The 23035-nt window shown below is 56.5% G+C and overlaps 2 protein-coding genes across 7 annotated transcripts in view; both read left to right on the plus strand.

The window, feature by feature from the left end:
* The window catches only part of USP43 (ubiquitin specific peptidase 43), a 192005-nt gene extending 190183 nt beyond the window's left edge, over nt 1-1822 (plus strand). Inside the window, 1 exon segment of the mRNA XM_032777059.2 lies at nt 217-1822. Coding sequence (XP_032632950.2) covers nt 217-1337 — 1121 coding nt within the window. The 3' untranslated portion in view covers nt 1338-1822.
* Nucleotides 1823-8636: 6814 nt separating this feature from the next.
* LOC116822896 (testis-expressed protein 47-like) lies at nt 8637-22392 on the plus strand. Of its 6 annotated transcripts, XM_075071740.1 has the most exons (8): nt 8637-8963; nt 11996-12068; nt 13137-13240; nt 14155-14219; nt 15572-15776; nt 16095-16251; nt 18205-18238; nt 20874-22392. In XM_075071740.1, the coding sequence occupies exons 1-8, from the start codon at nt 8826-8828 to the stop codon at nt 21283-21285; spliced, it is 1188 nt and encodes a 395-aa protein (XP_074927841.1). In that variant the 5' UTR covers nt 8637-8825; the 3' UTR covers nt 21286-22392. The 6 variants fall into 6 exon arrangements, with proteins under 6 accessions (XP_074927841.1, XP_074927846.1, XP_074927842.1 ...); XM_075071745.1 differs by lacking the exon at nt 18205-18238 and having other exon boundaries at nt 22044-22392; XM_075071741.1 differs by lacking the exon at nt 13137-13240 and having other exon boundaries at nt 15636-15776.
* Nucleotides 22393-23035: the final 643 nt, after the last annotated feature.

A 23035-nucleotide genomic window follows, 5' to 3' on the forward strand; every position in this document is an offset into this window, starting at 1 on the left:
CTAGAACCCAGGTGACCTGATTCACTGGCCAAAGTTGCTAGCTACTAGCCTACACTGCCGGCCAGATCCTGCCCTTGGTCACTCCTGGGCAGCTTCAGCGGGATTGGTGGGAGCTGCGCCCAGCTCGAACTGGCCCCGGATTCCCCGCAAGGGGCAGCATGCAGCTCCTCTCTGCTCTCGGGGGCTCCTGTCAACCTGCCTGTGTTTCTCTTGCAGGAGGTTTTGAGTCGAGGCCCCTGGTGCGCGGCATTCAGGGCCGCAGCGTCAGCATGAAAGTGTCCCCCACCAAGACCAGGCTGGGGACCACCAAGCCAGTGCCCCTCCGCTGGTCATTTGCCGCCAAAGACAGGCCGCAGGCTGCGTCCGGGGAGCTGGTGGAGTACCTGGAATCTGGGCGCAGGCCCCGGTACACCAACGAGTCCATCGTGCCCCTCATGACAGGGGGCAGCGAGAACACCCCGGTGCTGGCGAGACCTCTGCTGAACCCGACCACGTCTGGGAAGGACCCAGGGGTCAGCGGGGCCGGAAGGGCGAGTGGGAATTCCCCAGGTGCTGTGGGGGGTGCTGCAGAGAGCCACGGCAAAGCGCCGCCAGGCACCGAGATGGCTGGGACCCTGAAAAGGAGCAGCAAACCAAAGGAGGAGGCGGCCCAGCCGCAGAGGACATCCAAGAAGCTAGAACTGCCCGTCAACGCGGGGGCCCCCCGGCGAGCTGAGGAGCCAAAGACCAATGGGAGCAAAGTGAGCTCCAATGGGGCAGCCCACGCGAGTACCCTGCCCCACCCACACCGCTCCCTGAGAGCCAGAGGGGCACCGGGCAGGGACGGGGACCCCGACCAAAGAACCCCCGGCAAGGCCGGGGAGCACGGCAGGGACAGGGACCCCGAGGCCGAAAGGCAGCCGGAAGGGAAGTTCACCATCTTCAGGGCCGGCTTCCTGAGGAAGGAGCCCAAGCGGCCTGGCGAGTCAGAGCGGCCCCACGCCTCGGAGCCAGCCATGGGCTCCTCCCAGACGTCGCTCTCCAACGGCACCCTGAGCGTCATCAGCGAGGGCAGGGCCAACGGCACGCTGGGCCGGCGGGGCAAGGAGGGCCAGGCCAACGGGAGGATCAGCCGGTCCGAGGTGGACATCAAGCGCTCGCAGAGCTCCGCCAGCATCCACAGCAAGGCCGACTGGGCGCTGCGCAGATCGGCCTCCCTCTACAAGAACGGCAGCAGCAGCCATCAGCACAGCCGCAGCGTGCCGCTGGAGAAGGTGGCCTATGACACCTTGCAGAGGGTCAAGTACCACACGGCCTCCCTGGGCAGGAAGAAACCAGTGCCTGAATCCAGCTTCTAACCCGAAGCTGCTGGGGGCTGGAGGACGAGCTCAGCAACCAGGGTCGGAGAGAGGAAATGGACAAACCCAGCGCGAGGCTGCAAGGGGCTGTGATGTCCACTGAGGCCATGTTGGTCTGATCTCTGGGTTCCCGGGTCCTGCTAGGGCTGGGTCCCATTCTCCTTCCCTAGTATTGCTAAGGGAGCTGTCTCCTGCCGCGCCGCTGATGCCTGGGCTCCCTGCACAATCTATGCCTTAATAGGACGGCACCCAGCGCAGGGCTGCTGAGATCGGGGCGGGGGACGAGCGGCGGGGAAAGCAGAGGAAGAGTATTTATTCTATACGCAGAGAGAGTTTTATTCACGCAGCGTCAGCGATGCTTTTTGTTTTGTAAAAGGCGACTATTTTTCGTACCAAGGACGGGATGGGGATGGAAGGGGAGAAGTGGGGGATCATTTACGCACCAAGGTCTATGCAATAATAAAATCTTCTACGGAGCTTTTGAATGCGGGGGTCTGGCTGGCCGCTGACGCTGGGGTTTTGCAGAGCTTTCTATTAAAGCCGTGTCAAACAAGCACCGAGCCGGGGACATTGGGCAGTGGTTCCTGTAGGGAGAGAGCCCTGCGGGGAAAGGGGGGGGGGGCGCGTGGGGGCAGCTCTGGAGGGGCCGAACGTCTGTCTGCTTCTTGGGCTGACGCTGCCCGGATTGGGAAGCTCCTGCACTCTGGAGATTGTCGGGTAAACCCTCAAAGCTTGAATCTCCTATGCCCCATGTATCACTGACCCCACACCCCCACCTCAGCACCCTGCGCCCCTGTCACTGACCCCCCCCACAGCACCTGTGCCCCATGTGTCACAGACCCACCCAGCGCCTGTGCCCCATGTGTCACTGACCCCCCCCCCCGTGCCTGTGCCCCATGTGTCACGGATGCCCCCAGCGCCCTGTGCCCCTTTGTCAATGATCCCCAATGCCCTGTTCCTCTTGTCACTGAACCCCCCCCCCAGCGCCCTGTTTCCCTTGTTGCTGAGACCCCCCAGTGCCTGTGCCCTGTGTGTCACTGACCTTACCAAAAGCAGCAGAGAATCCTGTGGCACCTTATAGACTAACAGATGTTTTGGAGCATGAGCTTTCGTGGGTGAATACCCACTTCGTCAGATGCATGTAGTGGCCTTACCAATGCTCTGTGCTCCTTGTCACTGACCCCATCCAGCGCCCTGCACCCTGTCACTGACCCCACCCTGCACCTCTTGTCACTGACTCCCAGTGCCCCATCTGTATCTGCCCACCCCCCCCATACCCCATGTGTCACTGACCCTCCTCAGCGCCCTGCGCCCCAGCTCCTGTGTGTCACTGGCTCTTGCCCCCCCCCCCTCCATGTGACTGACCCAGTGCCTCTGGCCCATGACTCACTGACTCCCCCAGTGCACAGGCCGTATGAATGATCCCATTGGTGAGTTACACCCTGTGGGCACTGGGCTGAATGACACCCCGAGGGGCAGGGCCACGGAGACACACACAGGGCCTTGCCCCTTTGCTGGCGCTTGCCCAAGCACAGGGTGCCTAGACCAGCGGTTGGGTAAGGGCCTGAGGATGTCAGTTTATGGAGCCACGGGTGTTTGAGGTGTTGTCAGAGGGTGGCGGGGAGAGCTAAGGGCCAGGCAGGCAGCACTGTGCTCCAGGTGTAGCCCCATTCAGTTTGGGGGAGGCTCTGGGAGGAGGAAGGGCAGCAGACTGGCAGTCACAGGCCCACAGTGACGGGCACGGGCACTTTGCTGGAGTGACACTTTGTGCCCCAAGCTGAATGCTAGCCCTTGCCAAGGACTCATGCGTCACCGTCTCTGCTCTCCAGCTGGTCACAGCTTCGCTCTTCAGCCCACAGGACTGCTGCAGCCCCCCCCCCCCCATCGGGCCAGGGGGGTCTCACCGCGATGGCAGGGCCCAGCACTAAGGATCCCGCCCCGCGTCTGCCTCCAGGAAAGGCCAGAACAGAGGGAAAACAAACAATCCTGCTCCCCGGCTGAACACGCCTCACCGCCAGGCTGGCCCAGACTGGGGACCAGTGGCAAGGTGGGCTGACTAATGGGCTAGCTGGCTGTCCAAACAGAGGGTGGCCCTGGCTCAGCCATCCCAGGACTGCTCTCCTATGGGTCAGGGAGCGATTGGGGGCTGAAGATGGTGGGGGGGGCGCTGAAGGAAGTGATAAGGGCAGGCTTGGAAGATGGGGGCGGCTCGGGCGAGGGCTGGCGATGGGGGGGCCTCAGGGAGAGATGGAGGTTGGACGGGACAGGCAAGGGATGGCTAGGGAGCGATGCAGAGGCTCAGGGAGTGAGGGGCAGGGTTGGGGGGGGGGCAGGCAAGTGATAATTGGGGTGTCCGGGAGCAATGTGAAGGGTTGGATGGGGCAGGCAGGACTCAACGATGTGGGGGTTGGGGTCAGGGAAGGGATGGATGAGGGGCTCAGGGAGCGATGGGGAGTTGGGAGGTGGGGGCAGGCAGGGGATGGATGGGAGGCTTGGTGCTGTGGGGGTGGGAGCAGGCAGGGAACGGATGGGGGGGTCTCAGGGAGCAATGGGGAGGTGACAGCAGGCAGGGGATGGATGGGCTCAGGGCACTTTGGGGGTCGGGGATGGCTGTGGGGGGCCTCGGAGTGGTTGGGGGTAGGGGCAGGCAGGAGATGGATGGGCTCAGGGCACTTTGGAGGTGGGGACAGGCAAGGGGACAGATGGGAGTGGTCTCGGAGTGGTTGTGGGTAGGGGCAGGCAGGGGATGGATGGGGGGGCTCAGGGTGCTTTGGGAGTGGGGGCAGGCAGGGAACAGATGTGGGGTCTCAGGGAGTGGTTGGGGGTGAGGGCAGCAGGGTACAGATGGAGATGGGCTCAGGGAGCAGTTGGAGGGTGGGGCAGACGGGATGGATGTGGGGGCTTAGGGAGCAAGGGGGTCATGACAGCTTTAGCCCCATTTTGAATTCAGGGGTGGGCTAGTTTATAAGGGAAGTAGCTGCCCAGCATGTACCAGCCAGCCCAGCTGAGGCAGTGGGCAGCACAGGTGGTAGAGCGGCTCATGTCCCTCAGACGCAGAAGCTGCGACTCATCGCGCCCCTTGGAGGAATGTGTGTTCTGGGCAGGGCAGTGTCCTGGTCGCCTTTGGGACACTGCTCTCTATGGCCGAGAGGGACACCTGGCACTTGGTGTGACGTTTTGGGCTGGGCCAGTTCCAGGTACAGCCTTGGGTTGGTCTCTGGGCAGTTCTGTCTCCCGCCTGGCCAAGCTTGGGCCCTGTGGAAGAGGTCCACAGTGCCTGGGGAGTGGTGATGTCACCCACAACCGTCATGCTGGAGCAATGCCATACACGGCCCAGGGTGCTGAGCGCCAGGAAGGTACCGACTGGGCCCCTGTACTTCTCAGGTGGGGAAAGGCACGGGGCCAGGCCCACCGCAGCCTCGGGCAGGGGGCTGGTAATGCCTAGTGCTAGGGTGGGCAGGTTGAGGCCACTGCAGGGCAGCCGTGACTAAAACCAGCTGCAGGCTATCTGGGGTGCAATGAGCGCTGTCTCTTAGCCCCTATTTACTGTCGCATCTGAGTGCATCCTGTCCTCCCATGTGAGTCACCGTCAGCTAGCACACTGCGATCCCCATTATGCAAGCGGGGGACACATTAAGTGACTTCCCCAAGCCCTTAGGGACAGTCTGTGATGGAGCCAGAAACTGATCCCCCCCGCTTTGCTCCAGTTCCGCTAGCTCCCTAACCACTGGGCCAGGCCGACTGGGCAGAGAGGCGAAGGTTTCCCCTGGCGCTGAAGCCTGATCTAACCCTAGCAGTGAGCCGAGCTGCAACACATGGGCAGGGAAGCTTGCCCGGGCACTGCCTCTGCTGTACAAAGGATCGGTGGCTCCCCAGGGTCATCAGACAGACACAACTTTTCCTTTAAACTAAAATGCATCATAGGATTTATTTTTACCTACGTGCTGCACTGCACTCCAGCCACCCCTCCCCCAATGGGAAAGGGTCCCCTGGACAGCCTGGGGTTTCGAACTGGGAGGCATGTATACCAACAGCGCCGTGGTGCCACCGGGCTGCAGTGGGCGGGCCCTTGATAAAGCTCCCCAGGCCTCCTTTGTTATCATGACACAGTCACTAAGCAACGGCTGCAGGTTGCAGCCATGGCATCCAGGACAAAGCGAGCCCCGAGCATTCAGTACGAGCTGGAGGAGTTTGCTTTCAAGGCCAGGTTCTCAGTGTATGGGCTGGCGAGGGAGCAGCAGAAGGCCATCCAAAAGGTGTGTGTGTCTGTGTCATGCTTTACTGGGTTTGAGCCATCCCTGTCCCTTGGCTCAGCCCCGCTGCATCCCGCTCTCACTAGCTAGGCCCTTTGGCTGGGTGGGGGCAGGGGGCGGCTTTTGCAGGACCTGCATCTGCTTTAGAAACCATTCTGTGTGTGTGTGTGGCCAATGCCCGGCAGTGCAGCCATAGGACCCCAGCATGGGGGGTGTGAACAGCCAGCTGGGCCTGTTTGGAGTGACGTTTAGGCAAACAGGATGGTTCTGGCCTGCATGGAGGGCCAGCGGCAGGCTATGGTGTCAGGTCCTAGGAAAGCAGGGAACTGGCCTCATGAGATACAAATGGCTCTGCAGGCTCCAAATTAAAGGTCTGCGCTGGCCTTGTAGCGGGAGAAAAACCAAGAGTGAGCAACAGCGGCTAGGACTGCAACACGTGCTGAGAAATACCCCCACGCCCCCTGTATTGTACTGACACGAGTCCCCCAGCTATTCCCAGGACAGTGACCAAATGCTGCAGGTCTGATCTCATGCCAGGGAGTAGGCCAGCAGCCACGCCCTGCATGCCTCAAGGAGGCCAACAAAGACTGGGCTGTTAATTCAAGAACAGGACGTATTTAAGCAAAAAACATTTTAACCAATCACATTACAATATGCAGATGAATGGTGGTGGGAGAAGGTAGGCAGTGATTGGCTGATATGCCTTTAATGTCACATTCCAGTGGGAAAGGGGCAGGTAGAGAAATGGGTGATTGGTCAACTCACCTCTGACATCACATCACAGTCCAATAGGGAGAAGGAAGGGTGATGATTGGTTGCCTTACCTTGTGACATCACCACCTCACCAACTGACAAGAAACTTTTCATAGGGTGGCAGCAAAGGGGCTAGAGACTGAGGGAAGGCGGGAAAGCAACATGGGTCATGCCCAGCCAGGAATACAGGCTGACCCTAGGACCAATGTCCATGTGCTCTAAATGGGGGCTCCAACCAGCTTGCAGTGGCTGAAAGGAGGCTGCTGGCATGGAGAAAGTAAATAAGGAAGTGTTATTTACTCCTTCACATAACACAAGAATCAGGATCATCTAATGACATTAATAGGTAGCAAGTTTAAAACAAACAAAAGGAAGTATTTCTTCCCACAACGCACAGTCAACCTGTGGAACTCATTGCCAGGGGATGTTGTGAAGGCCAAGACTATAATAGGGTTCAAAAAAGAACTAGATAAGTTCTTGGAGAATAAGTCCAGCAATGGCTATTAGCCAGGATGGTCAGGGCCCCAACCCATGCTCTGGGTGTCTCTAAACCTCTGACTGCCAGAGGCTGGGACTGGCTAACGGGATGGATCACTCGATAATTGCCCTGTTCTGGTCATTACCTCTGAAGCATCTGCCCTTGGCTGCTGTAGGAAGACAGGATACTGAGCTAGCTGGACCATTGGTCTGATCTGGCATGGCTGCTCTTATGAGGCATTGTGCCTTTCAGCAGGAGAGTGGACTGGTGGGGAGAGATGGGGAAAGGCCACCAAGGAACACTGAGAGAAAGGGGTCACAAGGCACCCCTGAACATGGGACAGCAGAGGGCCAGGCCAGGCCTGCGTGTTTGAGGGCAAGACAATGAGGTCACTGAAGGGGCAGGGCAGTTTTCAAGGGGCTTTCCATGGGCTGTGCTAGAAGGCAGCATCAAAGAAATCAATGCAATCAGACCCAGCAAATTCCATCACTCTGCCCATCAGCCAGGCCTTGTGCCACATGCTGGCCGATGCTTGGACTCACCTCCAGGCCTAGCTCCCCCCATACTCCCTATACTAAGTATTAACTATTTCCTACGTTCACGGTCAGTGTCTCCTCAGGATCCCCCCGCTGGTAGTTCTCTCTGTCCCCAGTCCTTTCCCCCATGCCTGACCTTGAGGCAGCCCACGGCAGGGGAGTCCCTGGCAGTGCCACCCTGGCCAAGGAGGCACCGCTGGGCAGTGGATGCAGGGGGACTTTGAGGGCCGAACCCTTGGCTTCTTTCCTGGCAGTGGAAGGGTCAAACCCCGCCCTGGAGTGAAGACTTTGGAGGAAGCCTCCTGCCGGGATCCATGCAGAGCTCCCATCGTGGCGGGGGGTGGGGGTGGGCTCTCTGTGAGGAAACACTTGGACACCAAGGGCCTGGGGGGCAGGGCCGAGGGCTGCAGGGACAAAGTGTCTCCCCTTTAGGGACCGTGCTGCAGCCTGATGAGCGTCGCAGCACAGGGAGTGAGATAGGCCACGTTGCGTGGCTTGTGGGGTCTGGAATACACAACACAGCATCCGGGGCCTGGCACGTGGCCCCTTCTGGGCCGGATCTGCAAAGGCCATGGTACAGCCCCAGCTCGGCAGGCCTGCATGAGCGCTTGGTGCATAGCAAGCTGGGGCGTGGACCTCCAGTGCTGCAGCCTGCCCGCGTGGGCCCTGCTGCCGTACGCTTAGCGCTCCCTGGCGCACGCTGACATCCTGCAGTTTGACTCCACGGGAGCTCAATGTCATACTGACCCACCCAGGCAGCCCTAATGTAGCCCCAAAGGCAGGGACCCTGCCATCCCCTAACCCACCCCAACTCTCTGGCCCTTCTAACTCCTGAGCCGGCCACTTGAAATCTGCAAACTGGGGAAACTGAGCTAAATGAGGAGCCAGCCCTAGCTCCTGTAACTCACCAGTGCTGCCCAGGCTGGGGGATCTACCACTGCTCAGTCCCCCCGGCCTTCACCTGCACGTTAAAGCACAGTGCTCAAGAGGCAGCAATAAAAACACCTGCTAGTTGTGGCCATACAGCCTGCTGTGCCCTGCACCTTGCCCGGCAGGAGGCTCAGCTAACAGCTGTCACAAAGTCCTTGGCGTCCTAGAACCTCTCAAAGGCTTCAGGAAAGAAAGGATCTCTCATGCCACGTGTTGCCTGAGCAACCGCTGCCCCCTGCCAGCTAAGCGCCAACGGAAAATGCCAGCAAACAATGCAGACAAAAAGGCTAAACGGTAAGGGCCTGGGCTCTGCTGCTAAGATACCGAAAACCTTTTGTCAGCTCGCAGCTGCTGCCTGGCTAAAGTCTTGCCTTGCTCCCAGCCAGTGTGACTGGGACTCCAGGATGTGGTACTTGGTCGGCACCCATGTCTCTCTGCACTGTGACCACCAGGTAGCAAGAGCTGTTTTCTAAGAGGCCAAGCAGCAATTCTGGATTTGTCTTGAGGGCTGTTAGTGCTTTTTCTGTGCAGCAAGAGGATGGGCACGAGGGGGGGCATGGCTAGTCGGGAGAAAGCGGGGCAGATGAAACCGAAGGCATCGCCACAGGAGAAGGTCCGGACAAATCTCCTTCAGCTCATGCTCGGCAGGCAGGCCCCTACTACCAAGAAGGATACGGTCAGTGTCTCCTGCGTCTCCAGTGCACGGTATGGGGACGGACTGGGATACTGGCAGAGCTAGGTTGGGAGATGGCCCACGCAGCTGTGGGGAGGTTGGCACGATGTGGTCTCAGTAAATTCCCCACATTAGGGCTTCGATCTTCCTTCTACTGGCACGTGTGGGGCAGGCTGAGCTTGCCAGTGGTGGAGGGCTAGGGGGGCTTCCTACGCTGCACAGGAGTGCGTTAGAGCTCAGAGCTTCTGCAGGCTGCAGATCCTAGAGCATTTCAACCTATTCACAGGGACATGGGTAGAGCCCATCAGCACTGCCCCTTTCACCATGCTGTAACTGGGGGAGGAGAGGCCCATGCTGTCACCGAGCCCCTGTCTTTGGCAAGCATTGCTGTGTCAGTTGGGCTTTGGAGTTTCTCCACTCAGTCATGTCCAGATCCACAAAGGTATTTAGGCTCCTAGTGTCCACTGATTTCAGCGGGAGGATCTGTGTCTAGAAACTTAGAATCTTCAAGGCCCCAAACCCTGCAGCTCCTTTCAGCTCTAGCTCCTAGAGTCTGTAACCTCTGTACAGCCCAGCTTCTGACACTTCCTCCTACTCCGTAGTAGTCGCACTGAAGTCAATGAGCTACTCGGGGAGAATGGCAGAGGAGTAACAGCAGAATCTGGCCTCTGCAAATAGCTGGTTATTTGTGGCCACAGTAGGACTGCCTGGATAGTAGCTCTGGGAGCTTTTCTGACTGGTATCCGAACAAGCCTCTTTCAAATCCCCTTTCCCAGTTCATGCTACATTTCTGTCACCTCCCAGAGAGTGCAGAAAATGTTTGGTGGCTCAGGAAAGCTTCAGTTTTACAGCCCTTTAAATAGGTAGAGAAATCCCAACTCTCTTTAGGGTGACCTGGCCATTTCCAAGGACGAGATGGCAAATCAAATCACCGTCAACCATTTCAAAAGAGACTTTCTCATGTCCTCAGTGCAAAGCAACTGCGCAGTGCTGTCCGGATACAACAAAGGGTGCACAGAACAAGAAAGCGTTGGACAGGAAATCCGTTAGTCTATCATCACTAACTCCCTGCAACTACCCGGCACAGCATGTGTGAGATCAGCTCTCTTGGGCAGAAAGTCACTAACTAAGGGCTGCTGTTGGACTGGGGCATCTGGGTCCAGCTCCTGGCTCTGCTGCTGACTCTCTGGGTGACCCTTTGGCACGTTACTTGGGTTGAGATTTTCAGAGGTGACTGGGGAACAGACACATCTGAGGTCAGCTCCCGTTCAGTGGCTCAATCCCTGAGTCATTGTTGAGCACCTTAATCGCTCTGTGCTTCTGTTTCCCATCTGTAGAACAGGAATAACGCCACTTCCTGGGTCTGCTTGTGTGGTTAGACTGTAAACTCGCTGGGGCAGGGGGTGTCTCTCACTATGGGTATATGCAGCACCTTGCACCAGGGGACCCTGCCCTTGATCAGGGGTCTCTAAGCACTGCTGTAATGCAAAGAGCACTATTCTCGCTCATCTCACAGCATCTGTTGCAATTCAGCCATTCCAAAAAGGAATCAACTGAAATTTACCTTTTCTGTAATTTTCAGTGTACACAAGTCAACCCCGTTCACTGCCAAGTCACCTTCCCCTGACGGGGGAACTTTAATGTTCTGAGACAGGCGCATCCAGCCACCAGCTTCCCCAGGCTCCGAATGCTCCCCAGGACCTTTCCATTCCTGCCTGTCTCCTTCTCCAGGAGAAGGCACTTGCCAGAAATGTCAGCAGAAGCCCTTGGTGGTGGTTTCATTGCAAACTCTCTGCTCTTTGCAGACACAGGCGAAATGGCCAGTTTTGTCAGATGCTGCTGAGTGCCCCACAGCTCCCACCAGGAGCTTGGACCTGAGGATCCTCATGGATTAATTATAGAGCAAACCAAACACAACCCTAGCCATACATCCCTATGCACACAGACAAAGGCGCGGTTCACCATACAGCACCTCTGTTCTCTGCTGGGAAATTTACACTGATGCAGCGCTGCATGCCCTTTGCCCGGGTTCCTCCTGCACGAGTTGAGTGCTGGGGAAAGGTGCTAGCCCACTTGATCCCTCTGAGACGGAAATCTCACAGGAGAGGAACAGAGCAACATTCCTTCCCACGGTGCCAGGGCCCCCCTACCCGGGTATCCCAGCCTGGCCTGGGGCACCGCCTCCCGGGATGAAAGGCATGTGCTGATCCCCCAGTCTGCCTGGGAGATGCCAGGGAGGGGGACACGTTTGTTGTCTGCAGTGCTAGCATTCTGGACACATTCCAAGCTATCCTAGGAGCTCCCATATGGTTTCCATGGGGATCCTGCACTGGGAGCCCAATGCTTTGGAGGGTTGCTGAGGAACTGGCACGAGTCCTGTGACACTGACCAAGATCTCCTTGCCGTATGGGAGAGCCCATTTGGGAGGTAGGCCATGGGGGGTCAATTCATTTATAAGATCCTTCCCCACGACACTGCAAAGCCAATCCAGAGCCACATGCTCACTTGCCCATCCTGTCCCACTGCACTGGTTGGGCATGTGTCTGGGTGCACATGTCCCAGAGAAGAGGGGTACAGAGTGGACAGCCTTAGGACCAGAAGGAACATCCTAGCTCCCTGAGTCATAGAATATTAGGGTTGGAAGGTGCCTCAGGAGGCCATCTAGTCCAACGCCTGCTCAAAGCAGGCCCAATCCCCAGACAGATTTTTGCCCCAGATCCCTAAATGGCCCCCTCAAGGATTGAACTCACAACCCTGGGTTTACCAGGGCAATGCCCAAAACACTGAGCTATCCCATCTCCTGATACTACAGGGCCCCAGGTACAAGCACCTATACCATTTACAACACGTTTGCCAGCCCCCACTGGACTCAGCACTGGAGCCTTCCCAAGGGCATGGTACCTCCCGTCCCTTCCCATTTCTCCTTTCCTCCATCTCAGTGCCTCATGTGGATAGTCTTCATCTTCCGCCTGGCACTGGGAGCAACATCCCTTCATAGGGCCTGAATTACAGCTGGCCTCTCTCTTCCCCTCTAGAAATTGCTTCTGCACAGGATGGTATTTCTGGCTAAGATCTCCCCGGAGCTGGCCGACAAACAGGATTTAGCAGGTAAGCGCCTCAGCTTGTTTCTTCAATAGACACATCAGTGGAGGGCAGGAGGGCCTGAAACGAAACAAGGGCCATGCGCACACTAGCCCCGACCACACGCAGCATTACAGCGTCTGGCCAGCGCTGCCTACGACTAAATGGCTATGTGACACACTGTGTTTGAGACACTGTCATGTGAGCCAGCTGCTGGGCTGGCGCTTTCCCCAGAACACCACTTGCTTTCTCCACGGGGTTGGGAAGCTGTGCCGGAGAAGGGAAGACTCAGCCTCCTACCCACCCTTCTGTGTATGACCCCACCCAGCACAGCCATGGTGGAGTGACAGCAGTGAGGGCTCCCCATGTGCAGGGTTATCTGCTGGGGTGCTGTTGCTGGGATGGGATCCCCCAGAGCAGCAGGTGTCACAGGTAGCACCCCATTGAGATGCATGGGACACTTAGCATCTCAGGCGGCTGTCATCCACAAGTCACATTTGTGGGCTGGAAAAATGATCATTTCTCTTTTAAAGGCCAAGTGGTAATCTAATGTCAGCCCATGGGGGCAGAGGGAGGGCCCTGGGCTCAGGGCCATCATCCCCGTGTCTCACTCTGGCCCTGCCAGAGGGCAGTGTGCATGGAAAGCCCAGGCTGGACACTCAGGGAAGGATGGCTTGGGCCACACTGCAGACATGAGTGCTGCAGTGCAGGCTGATGGGCTCTGGCCCCCATCACTGAGCGAGCCAATTCCAGGCCCCTAGTGAGAGAGGGCGACATGCAGCCTCCTGGAGGAACATGGAGATGCCAACATGCCTGATACTGGTTTGCAACCAGCCCCAGGCAGCTCAGGAGTTCCCATTCTGACTGCTATGCCATGGGTGCTCTGAACAGGGCAGGGCCCTGGGGCCATGCCACACAGGGGTTCCTTCCCCCACCCCTTTACAGTGCACTGGGTGAGGGGCAAAGGCAGGAGGGATCCTGCATCCTGGAGAAGGAGGCAGCTGCAGAAGCCCGGGCCTGCACTAGCCCGGTGCGGGGGGGAAGGGGCGGTGGCATCAGCCAGCAAACACTGTGTGCGCTCTGGGTTCTCCACAGGGTACTGGCACCGTCTCTTCCTGAGTCTGCAGCGCTACTACCAGGGCGAGGGGGTCACGGGCCTCCTGCTGCTCTACCCCACCTATGTGGTGCACACCCTGGAGGTACGGGGCAGGCGGGCATGGGGCCGGCCGGCCCGCAGATGGATGGGAACATCAAAGAAAGGGATTGGAAACCGGGGGAGCCCTGGAAGGGTTGTGAGATGGCCTAGGATTGCCCTTTGCAGGCTGCACCCAGCTCTGCTCCCTAGTCCCGTTTCTCCCCACCTCACCCCACGTCACCCTATGTGAAACACCCTGCACCCCGTCTCCCCATCTCTCCCTCCAAACCAATCACCCTACACTGAGCCTGGCATGTGGGGGGGGGGGCAACAGGACAGAAAACAGCTGTGGAAGGTGGGAAGTGAGAGCTAGAACCCCCCAACCTCACTGGAAAACCACTGCCCTTGCCCCCGCCCCAGACCCCCATCCTCCTCAGTCCCAGATCTAAGGGCTCATCCCCCACTCTGGCCTCACCCATATCCCCTCCAGTCCCCTAATCAAAGGACCCATTCCCCATCCCAGGCCTCACCCCCAACACCAGAATCTAAGGGTCTATCCCCCACCCCTCCCAACCCCACAATGTGAGGGCCCATCCCCCAGCCTTGCCCCCTAACCCCATAATCTAAGGGCCTCAAACTTAGCTCACCCACTCCACATGTAAGAACTACAGGCCTGTCTCCCCCACGCCAGAATCTGAGCGCCCCATGCCCATCCCCCTTTTAGCAGCTCACTGTGCTGCGTTGCCCTCAATTCCTCCTGTCCCCAGGCCTGGCAGCTGCGGCTGGCATGTTTGGGCCGAGCTGGGCTAGCAGCCTGGGCAGATTCAATCATGTCCTCTCACACTCGTACCAGTTGGGGCCACACAGCCTCGCCAGTACGCCCGGAGCCTCCATCCCACCACCCAGGTGCAGCCCCGAGCGTCTGTCGAGACATGATTGGTGGGGGTTGAGCAGCTAATGTGGTTGCTCTGCTTTCAGGCCTCCAGCGAGGTGCTTTACTCCATCCTGAGGGACCTGCGAGACATGCAGGCCCAGCAGCACAGGTGAGGACTGACCAGACAGTGGCTGGAGGGTTTTCAGCTGCCACATTTCAGAAGTCTTTCACCAAACCCTAGAGTGCACATGAACGAGGACGATGCTAGTCAGGCTGCGTGCGGGGATCAAACCTGGGAACCTCGAGATCTAAAATGAGACGCCTCTGCTATGATTGGCGGGGAGGCAGTAGCTGACTAATCCAATATTATAAGAGCCAGGGGCTGGAAATTGAAGCCAGGCAAATTCAGACTGGGAATAAGGGCTCCGTTTTTAACAGGGAGAGTAATTAACCCAGTGGCTCTCAAACTTTTGCAGTGGTGACCCCTTTCACACAGCAAGCCTCGGAGGGCAACCCCACTTATAAATTAAAAACACTTTTTAAAATAATTAACACCATTATAAATGCTGGAGGTGAAGCGGGGTTTTGGGCGGAGGCTGACAGCTCACGACCCCCCGGGTAATAATCTTGTGACCCCCTGAGGGGTCATGACCCCCAGTTTGAGACCCCCGGAATTAACCACAATTTACCAAGGGCCATGGTGGATTCTCCCTCACTTGCAAGTTTTCAAATCAAAAGCGGATGTTTTCCTATAAGATTTGCTCTATGAATTGGGGTGGGAGGGGGGCGTTTCTCTGGCCTGGGTCATACAGGAGGTCAGGCTAGATCATCACCGTGGTCCCGTTCGGCCTTGGAATCTCGGAATCTCTGCCCATCTTTACCGGGTACAGCCAGGAGAGGGAGCTGCAGCCACCGCTCTGTGGGCACGGTGCACCCCGATGGGAAGCATGGCTCTGGGCAGAGGATGCCGGCTTCCAGCTGAGGGGAAAATGGGAGCCCCATGGAGCAGACACTGGCTGGGAAAAGACACTCTTTGGCGCCCTCTATAGGGGAAAAGGGGCAATTGGAGGGTCTGCACCAACCTGCCACCAGGTTAATTTGCATATTGAGCTCGCTATCTCCCCGTGCAGATTAAAAGGGGTAACAGAGGTGTTCCTACCTGCCGCCAGGTGTTTGCTTTAGCGCTGGTTGGAAAAAGGTTTTGTAGCTGTGGAAAATGTAGACAAAAAGTTAAAAAAACAAAAAGTCAACTTTTTGCTGAAACAACAAAATCTTTGGCTGAAAGCCAGGCACAGGCTAAATGCAGGGGAACAGCTGTACTGGGGTGAGCACCTTCTTACCAGCCTAATGTGTCCACACCAGGGGGTGGTACTGCTTTAGCAATGCCAGGCTAGCGTGGCACCATCTTTGCATGTAACAAGGCCTCAGTAGGCAGGTAGCGACCCTCCTGTTAACCCCAGGGGTGACAGACCCCTCTTTTGCTGTGAGAGGGAACTGATCCACTGCCCTGGCCTGTCCCAGGGCCCTCGTTCTGGAGCCCAAGATCCTGGTGCTGTCCCACAACATTCCCTCCCGGCTATTCCAGCAGTGGAGCTACAAGGTGCTGGCTGTGCCCAGCAGGCACCTGGGCTACGACACCTCGCGTGAGGAGCCAATTGAGACCATCACTGGCGAGTGCCTGGCGATGCTCCTGAAACTGGGGATGCACCTGCTGAAATACCCCAAGGTAAGGGCCAGGAGGCACTGCTAGTGCCCCCTAATGTGGGTGGGGCAGCTTGGGAGGTCTGTTGTGCCCATCTCTAGCCAAATCTTTGGGATACCCCCACATAAAGGGTGATGCTGCCTTTGGAATTATAGGCCCTCGCTGACCTGTCCAGCCACTTTCAATTTCATCATCTACAGCTGGAGCAGCCCACCTCACCACAGGTGGGCACGCTTGGTGGGCGGCGGAACGGCCAGTCGAGTTCTCCTGCTGGCTGCGTCAGGTGCGATTTTCCTCTGGCATTGAGTGACTGAGGGCTTTCTTGCCTCTTCTGATTTCCAGAGCCCCCTAAACCTCCCTGATGCCGTTCTGGAGGAGGTCTCCAACTTAATTATTCCCCAGGACACCATCTACCACCTCCTGGAGTGCCGGGAGCTCCTGAGCCCTGCGCAGTTCCTGCAGGCCTACGATTCTCCCTTGAACGTCGTCATGGACTCAGGTATGTTCCTGCAAGCCGTGGGCTGCGTGCACGGTGCGGGGATGCACGTGACTTGTGTCCAAGGGCTCAAAGCTTGTTCTCCACCTACAACGTTGTGACTGTGAAGTGTCTCCTGGCTATGAGGAAATCAGAACCAGCAAAGCAGACTCCGTGGGGATGGAAAAAGCCCTATGAGCTCTGCTCCAGAGTTTGTTAATCTCTGCCTCAGCACTTAGACGCAGCAAGGACACGGGCTGCTGAAGGACGGTGACAGATTTCCACTGCAAGGGGCAGAGAGAATTGCTTGATCCTGGAGAGAGCCCTTTCCTGAGGCAGCTGCTTGGGAGAATAGCAGCCAAGGGCATACCTGAGCTCTGGGGAGTGCTGCATGCACAGGCAGAGGGGGAGAACAGAGCTCAGATCTGCCAGGCAGAGCTGGTAACAAGGCCCAAGAAGGCCTCTTCTCGCCCCGGGCAGGAGTGTTACGATTTGTAGCGCCCAAATGCCTCTGATCCCCAGCCACTGGCCAGGCCCTTCCTGCATTCTGTCATCCAGTGCCAGGGTCGGTCTGGGCAATTCGCCCTGCCCAGGCTGCTCCACAGGAGTGTAATAGCTAGGAAACTTTCCTGATGGTCAGCTAAATTGGCCTTGCCTCAGATTCATTCCCACCTGCCCCTTTCCTCTGCTAAATAACGCCTCCCGCGCCCGGTTCAGTGCCTTTCCCATTCACGGGCACGGCTGCAGCCCTCCTTTGTCCAGGGTGACCCAAGCATGCTGGCAACTGGGATGGTAACTTGGCCAGTGCCCTGGGGCACCTGGTGAGAGTACAGGAACATTGTCCCCTATGTGGAAATGCACAGAGGGAATGAGGGTCTGACTGGCTGGGGGATGGGTTTTGTACCTCCCGCATAAGGGAGGAAAGGAGGAAGCTGTTGCATAATGGGTCCAGCTCTTCAGCGGGAGAGGGGCCCACGCTCACCGTCATTGGGGTGTCTGGGCAGCTGGAGTGTGGCTGGTGCCGCACTGTTAGGATCAAGGCTGATGTGCAGTTTGGACTGGAACATTCCCATCGGTTGGGGCATTGGGCCAGATCCTGCTCACTCACACTCGTGTAAATCAGGAGCCCATCCTGTCACATCAATGCTGGTCCTATGTCACGCTCTGGAAGGCAGAGGAGAAGCTGGGCCCATTTTTTCATAGATTCCATGGCCAGAAGGAACCAGCGTGATTATGTAGCCTGATCCTCTGTGTAATGCAGGCCAGAGAACGCCCCTGAACTAATTCCTGTTTGAACTAGATCAGAGCTTTTAGAAACAATCGGCCAATCCGGATTTAAACATGGTCAGGGACGGAGAATCTACCACACCCCATGGTAAAGTGCCGCAGGGATTAATTTCCTTCACTGGTAAAACTTCACACTTTATTTCCAGCCTCAATTTGTCTAGCTTCAACTTCCAGCCATTGGATCGTGCCAGACCTTTCCCTGCTAGATTGAAGAGCCCAGTATTAAATACTTGCTACCCCTGCAGATTTTTATAGACTGTGATCAAGTCACCCCTTAACCTTCTCTCCGTTAAATTAAATAGATTGAACTCCTTGAGTCTGTCACTATAAGGCAGGTTTTCTAATCCTTTAATCATTCTTGTGGCTCTTCTCTGAGCCCTCTCCAATTTAACAACATCCCTCTTGAATTATGGGCACCAGAACTGGACACAGGACTTATATCTTATAGTTCAGAGACAAACATTCTGGTCCTGGGTTTGGGAGCAGCAGGGAAGGAGCACGGGACTGATGGGAAATCAAGTTTTGCTTCCTCAAAGCTGAAGCTGGAGGAAGTTCACAGCAGTTCATGTTCCAAAAAAAGTGAGTTTTCTGCACCCGTAACCAGCGTGTGATAACCAACGAGAAACTCAGAAGGGTGGGCTTGAAAGCAGAGTCCAAGCCGTGATTACATCCTGTTCCTTTTGCTTAAAGGGCACATGTTTGGAAGTGACAACCCGTATGCTGTGTAAGATTCTTTGCAACCCAAAAGGTACAGTAAGCTGTTCACTGGTACATGCACGTTGGGCTTTGCATGATGCTTCTCAGTGCATGCTCATACAGAGTCACAGGTTGCCCTGCCCTGCAGCTGTTGGTAGAACCTCGGCTGAAATAAAACCCACCTCACCTAACCACCACTGTAGCACCCCATCCCTTTTGGTCACGCTAACAGCTCATTTCACCCGGCTGAGAGTTTCACATGCACACATTCCATCTCCTGCCCTGCCAATGTCTGTTTAAATGCTGGCTACCTCGAGTTCTGCAGTGATCAAAGGTTCATGGGACTGTGCGGTCATGTGCCTCACAGCAAAAACAATGTTTTTTCTTCCTGCATCAACCAATGTCTGAAATGCACCATTACCGCAGCTTGGGGTCTGCTGCGTAGTCTCCTGAGATGCAGCAAATCTACTTTACAGAGTCTGGTGTTATTTAGCGAGTTGCAAGCGGCTAATCTCTACAGCTAGTTCCAAGTTTGTGTAATTACCTTTTTTGCACCAGCAAGAAATGAAAAAGAAATTCTGCACATCCCAATTGTTATTGATGCGGTCGGGAATGGCTGCAGAAGGTGGGCGTCAGGAATATGGTTATCGTTCCTGACTCATGTTCCATAAGATCAGTGTCTTAAACATTCCAGTGCGAAACTCACGGGATAGTGAATTCTTCACCCAAACTACTACCCCTTGTTAGTAGTTTTCAAATACGCCATGGGCCTTAGGCACCAAGATTCCACTGGATTGCCACGGGGGCGAGCACCTAACTCCATTAAGCTTGTTGGAGCAGAAAATTGTCTTTCACTGTATGTGTGTGCAGCACCTGGTCCAACGGGCAGGGCCTAGATGCTACCGCCCTATAAACGAGAGAATCGTGGCCTGGGGGTGAAGGACGAAATCAGCAATTACCGACACTGAGCGGTGCACTCAACCCCTCCATGCCTATTTCCAGAGCATGTTACAAACACTAATCAAGCCTCTCTATCAGCCCCATTGTAGCAATGGGGAAACTGAGGCACAAAGCAACTAACTCACTTGCCCAGGTCCCCACAGAACCAGTGCCACGGTGGGGGGTCCCTGAGCCCTGTCCCTGGCTCTAACAACCAGACTTTCCTGCCAGCCCATTAGTGAGGGGGCAGCTGCAACCCACCATGGTTTATACAAATTAAGGGCTGATCCAAAACTCACTGGAGTCAAGGGAGAGCCCTAAGTGCATCCTCAGGTCCTGTCCTGGGTCCACGGCTCCAGCCTACCCATGGCTTGGGAGAGGGGTGTTTGCACCCTCCTCCCTGAAGTCTGGCTTCCGTTCCCAGCCTCCTCTCTGTGCTGCCGGGACAAAGCTGTGTGTGTTTGCATGGACCACAGGAAGCAGGCAGGGCCAGTCCACCGCACCTCAGCCAGAGAGGGGCAGAGCTGGATGGGGAGTGGTGGAACAGCCGTGCTGCCCTCCCAATGGAGCACATCATCCTAGAAATGCAGGGGAATAACTGCAGCTGGAACCACCTGGCGCTGCTCAACCCCCTCCAGTGCAGCTAGCAGAGCTCCACCCTGCGGGGAAAGCGCTGGTTCTGGTGCCTTGGGGTCATGGAGTCCAGTGAGCAACTAGGTTTAGGACTCAGGCATGGGGATCCTGAAACTCCTCAGCCTCCAAATTAAACCGCCCGAGTCAGGAGACACCAACAGACCAGCTGAGAGGGCGTCTGCCCCAGAGCCATCCCTCTGGCTCAGGCATGGGGCAAGCTGCTGCCGTCTGGTGGGTGCGATGGGCCAGGGATCTCTGCCTCATTCCTAGTGCATGAATAGCTCCAGTACCATAGCCCTGGGCTGCAGTCTCAGCAGAGGCCAAGGACCGACTGGGGGGGGGGGCATGGAGCCTGAATCTCCCACTTTTCCCTAGAGGCAGAGGTGGATTAAGATTTACTGGGGCACTGGGCACAAAGAACATTTGGGCCTCCACACCTGAGGGCTCCCAAATTGGCCAGGGCCCCAGGGGCCCCTGCCTAGAGGCAATGCCTCTGAACCAGGAACGAGACACAAGAGGGGATGGCACGTGGGGTGATTTGCTCGTGGCCATGTTGCTCCATTCTGTGGGCAGAGTGGCCAGCCATCCCCCAGCCCCTTTAATGGAAACCAAGCAGAGCCTTCAGTCCCTGAAATCAGCTCTCCTGTTCCTTACTAGGATTGCCTTGTTCCTAACCTCCACAATACCTGAGAGCCGTGGAGAATTGCCGTCCAGCAAGGTCCTTCCGTGGCTCCCCTCACCTGATGCCCGAGGCCCTCGCAGGCACTAAGGAGTGTGAGGCAGGGCAGGGCTGTTCTCTCTCGTGGGCAGCCGAGGCACAGAGCAGGATTTCGGCACCACGCTCCCAATGATTTCGGTTGGAGATAGGTGCCCAAAACCTTTGGGGATCCATGCCTACGTGACTCCCCCAGGGGTCTATGGCAGAGCTGGGAACTGAGGCTAGCGCTCCTGCATCCCAGCCCAGGGCCTCCATCACTCGACCAGCCCTCCTTTTCCATGCATGAAAAATGAAGCCGGCAGCAGTTCCTCAGTCGAATCTCCTGCTTCTCACTGGTGTTCTGACAGTCTCTTTCCCCTCTCCCCCTTTCCAGAGCGCGTGTGGCCAGTGCCTGGGAAGGTGAAGCTGGACGCTGTGAGCTCGTGAATGAAAAGGACTTGGGGCCCATGGATGCGTGGGGCATGGCTGAGATTGGAGGGGTGCAGGCAACAGCCCAGGCACTGCTCCAGCCCACAGCTGGTCATGCAGTGCTCAGGGCGTGGCTGATCTCGGCCCATGATCGTGGGGAACATCCAAGAGCAGCACGGGAGAGCGGCCAGAGGAGCCTGCGTCTCACCAGTGGAATGATGGGCTCAGATGGACAAATGGGTTTAACTGTAATTATATGGGGATTAACTAGCCACTGGTTATCTGCCTGTGATACACGTACAGCGCTCACTGAGCTCTGGTACTGCAGAGAGAGAGAGAGAGAGAGAGAGAGAGAGAGTGTGTGTGTGTGTGTGTAACATGCTGTTTTTCCCACGGGACCCCGTCTCATTCGGGGCACGGGATGCCTGGGGCTCACTGAATATGGCAGCTTTCCAACATTTCTTTTTGTCCTTCTGCTCCAGTGCATGGGCCGGCATTACTAACACCCGCCATCCACACCCTGCTCTGAAGCCAGGCTGGTCACTGCCTCTCGGTCTGGTCTGGGGCACCCCTGCGGGGCCTGCGAGCTTCACAAACATTCACCACACCCCGGGGAGCAGTATGGGGCTATCATCACTGTTGCACATGGAGAACTGAGGCCCCGAATGATTAAAGCCAACATGACCAGAGCCAGGATACTAGCCTATATGGACCCCTGCTCTGGCAAGCCCTGTTTGATTCTTTTAGAAGCCTTGGAGCCAGCTCAGGTTCTAAGTTTCCTCCTCTACCACAAACAACTAGCCAGAATTAGCAAGGTCACTTTGCCTAGCCCCTTCCACCCCCACACTAACAGAGCTCACAGTTCATTCCACATATGGAGAAACCGAGGCACACAGAGCTGAAGCGATTCCCCCAAGAGGGTGGAAGAGCCAGGAATGGAACCCAGACCCCTAGTCTTCCTCCTGCAGGAGATGGATAACATTGGTCTGGTAGAGTTACTTGTGATGTCAGGTAGGGCGCAGGTGGACGGACCCCTGCAGTCCTGGACTTTGAGACCCGCTAGGCCATGCAGCTGAAAAGGTGCCAGAAGGAGGAGCTGGAGGAACAACTGCATTGGTGATTCCACTTTATGCAGGTGGGAGCAAGCCCTGACCTCCTGTGCCTGCAATTTAGCTTCCTGACAGCAAGAAGCCACCCCATGCATCCATGCAGCAGGAAGTCAGAGCCAGCAGATGTCCGCGGAGAATCCAACTAGTGTGTGTGGGATGCTGCACGGAGCAGAGCAAGATGCCAGCGTTTCAGCAGTAGGAGTGAGATCACTGCCATGTGTGCTGTAAGGTACCTAGTGCAGGGATGCAGCACTGCCCCCGGCTGGATGGCATCGCTAAGATTTGCATGGCAGAAGTTCTCAAACTGGGTAGTCGGGACCCTCAGGGGGTCATGAGCTGTCAGCTTCCACCCCAAACTCTGCTTTGCCTCCAGCATTTATAATGATGTTAAATATGTAAAAAAAAATGTGTGTTAATGTAAAAGAGGGGGGTCGCACTCAGAGGCTTGCTGTGTGAAAGGGGTCACCAGTACAAAAGTCTGAGAATCCCTGGTATAGCACCATGACTGTATGTGACACCTTAGAGACAGGTAAGGAGACAGGGTCCTTGCTCCAAGTTTATCCATGCATCACGCAGCACTGCAGTGAACAGAGCAGAAACCATGGGGACAGCACTATACCTCTTCCAGGGGAGAGACAGCCCCAGGGGTTCACTGTGTCCTTGTCTTGCTGCTCTTTCCTGTAGGTCAGAGTGGGAGCAGAGGGAAGAAGAAGGTTGTCTTGATGCCCTGGAATCAGGAGGGTGTTGCAAGCTTAGGAGGAAGGGTGAGCAAAACGCTCAAAATCAGAATGGAGCAGGGCTAAGATGGCTAATGCGACAGGCTGTGGCAGGGATGGAAGGGTGGGAAAGGAAAGCAGAGGGGGACTGAAGCTTGCAAGAGGCTGATTGTGATGTGGAAAAAGACGGTTACTCACCTTTGTAACTGTTGTTCTTCGAGATGTGTTGCTCATATCCATTCCAGTTAGGTGTGTGCGCGCCGCGTGCACGTTCGTCGGAAGATTTTTACCCTAGCAACACT

The sequence above is a fragment of the Chelonoidis abingdonii genome, chromosome 13, assembly GCF_003597395.2.
Source record: "Chelonoidis abingdonii isolate Lonesome George chromosome 13, CheloAbing_2.0, whole genome shotgun sequence".
Classification (NCBI taxonomy): domain Eukaryota; kingdom Metazoa; phylum Chordata; order Testudines; family Testudinidae; genus Chelonoidis; species Chelonoidis abingdonii.

Coding starts and splice junctions, on each gene's coding strand:
- LOC116822896 (XM_075071740.1), top strand. CDS start 8,826: ATGGGCACGAGGGGGGGCATGGCTAGTCGGGAGAAAGCGGGGCAGATG. Junction 16,252..18,204: donor GAACGTCGTCATGGACTCAG/GTATGTTCCTGC, acceptor TTTTGCTTAAAG/GGCACATGTTTGGAAGTGAC. Junction 18,239..20,873: donor AGTGACAACCCGTATGCTGT/GTAAGATTCTTT, acceptor CCCCCTTTCCAG/AGCGCGTGTGGCCAGTGCCT.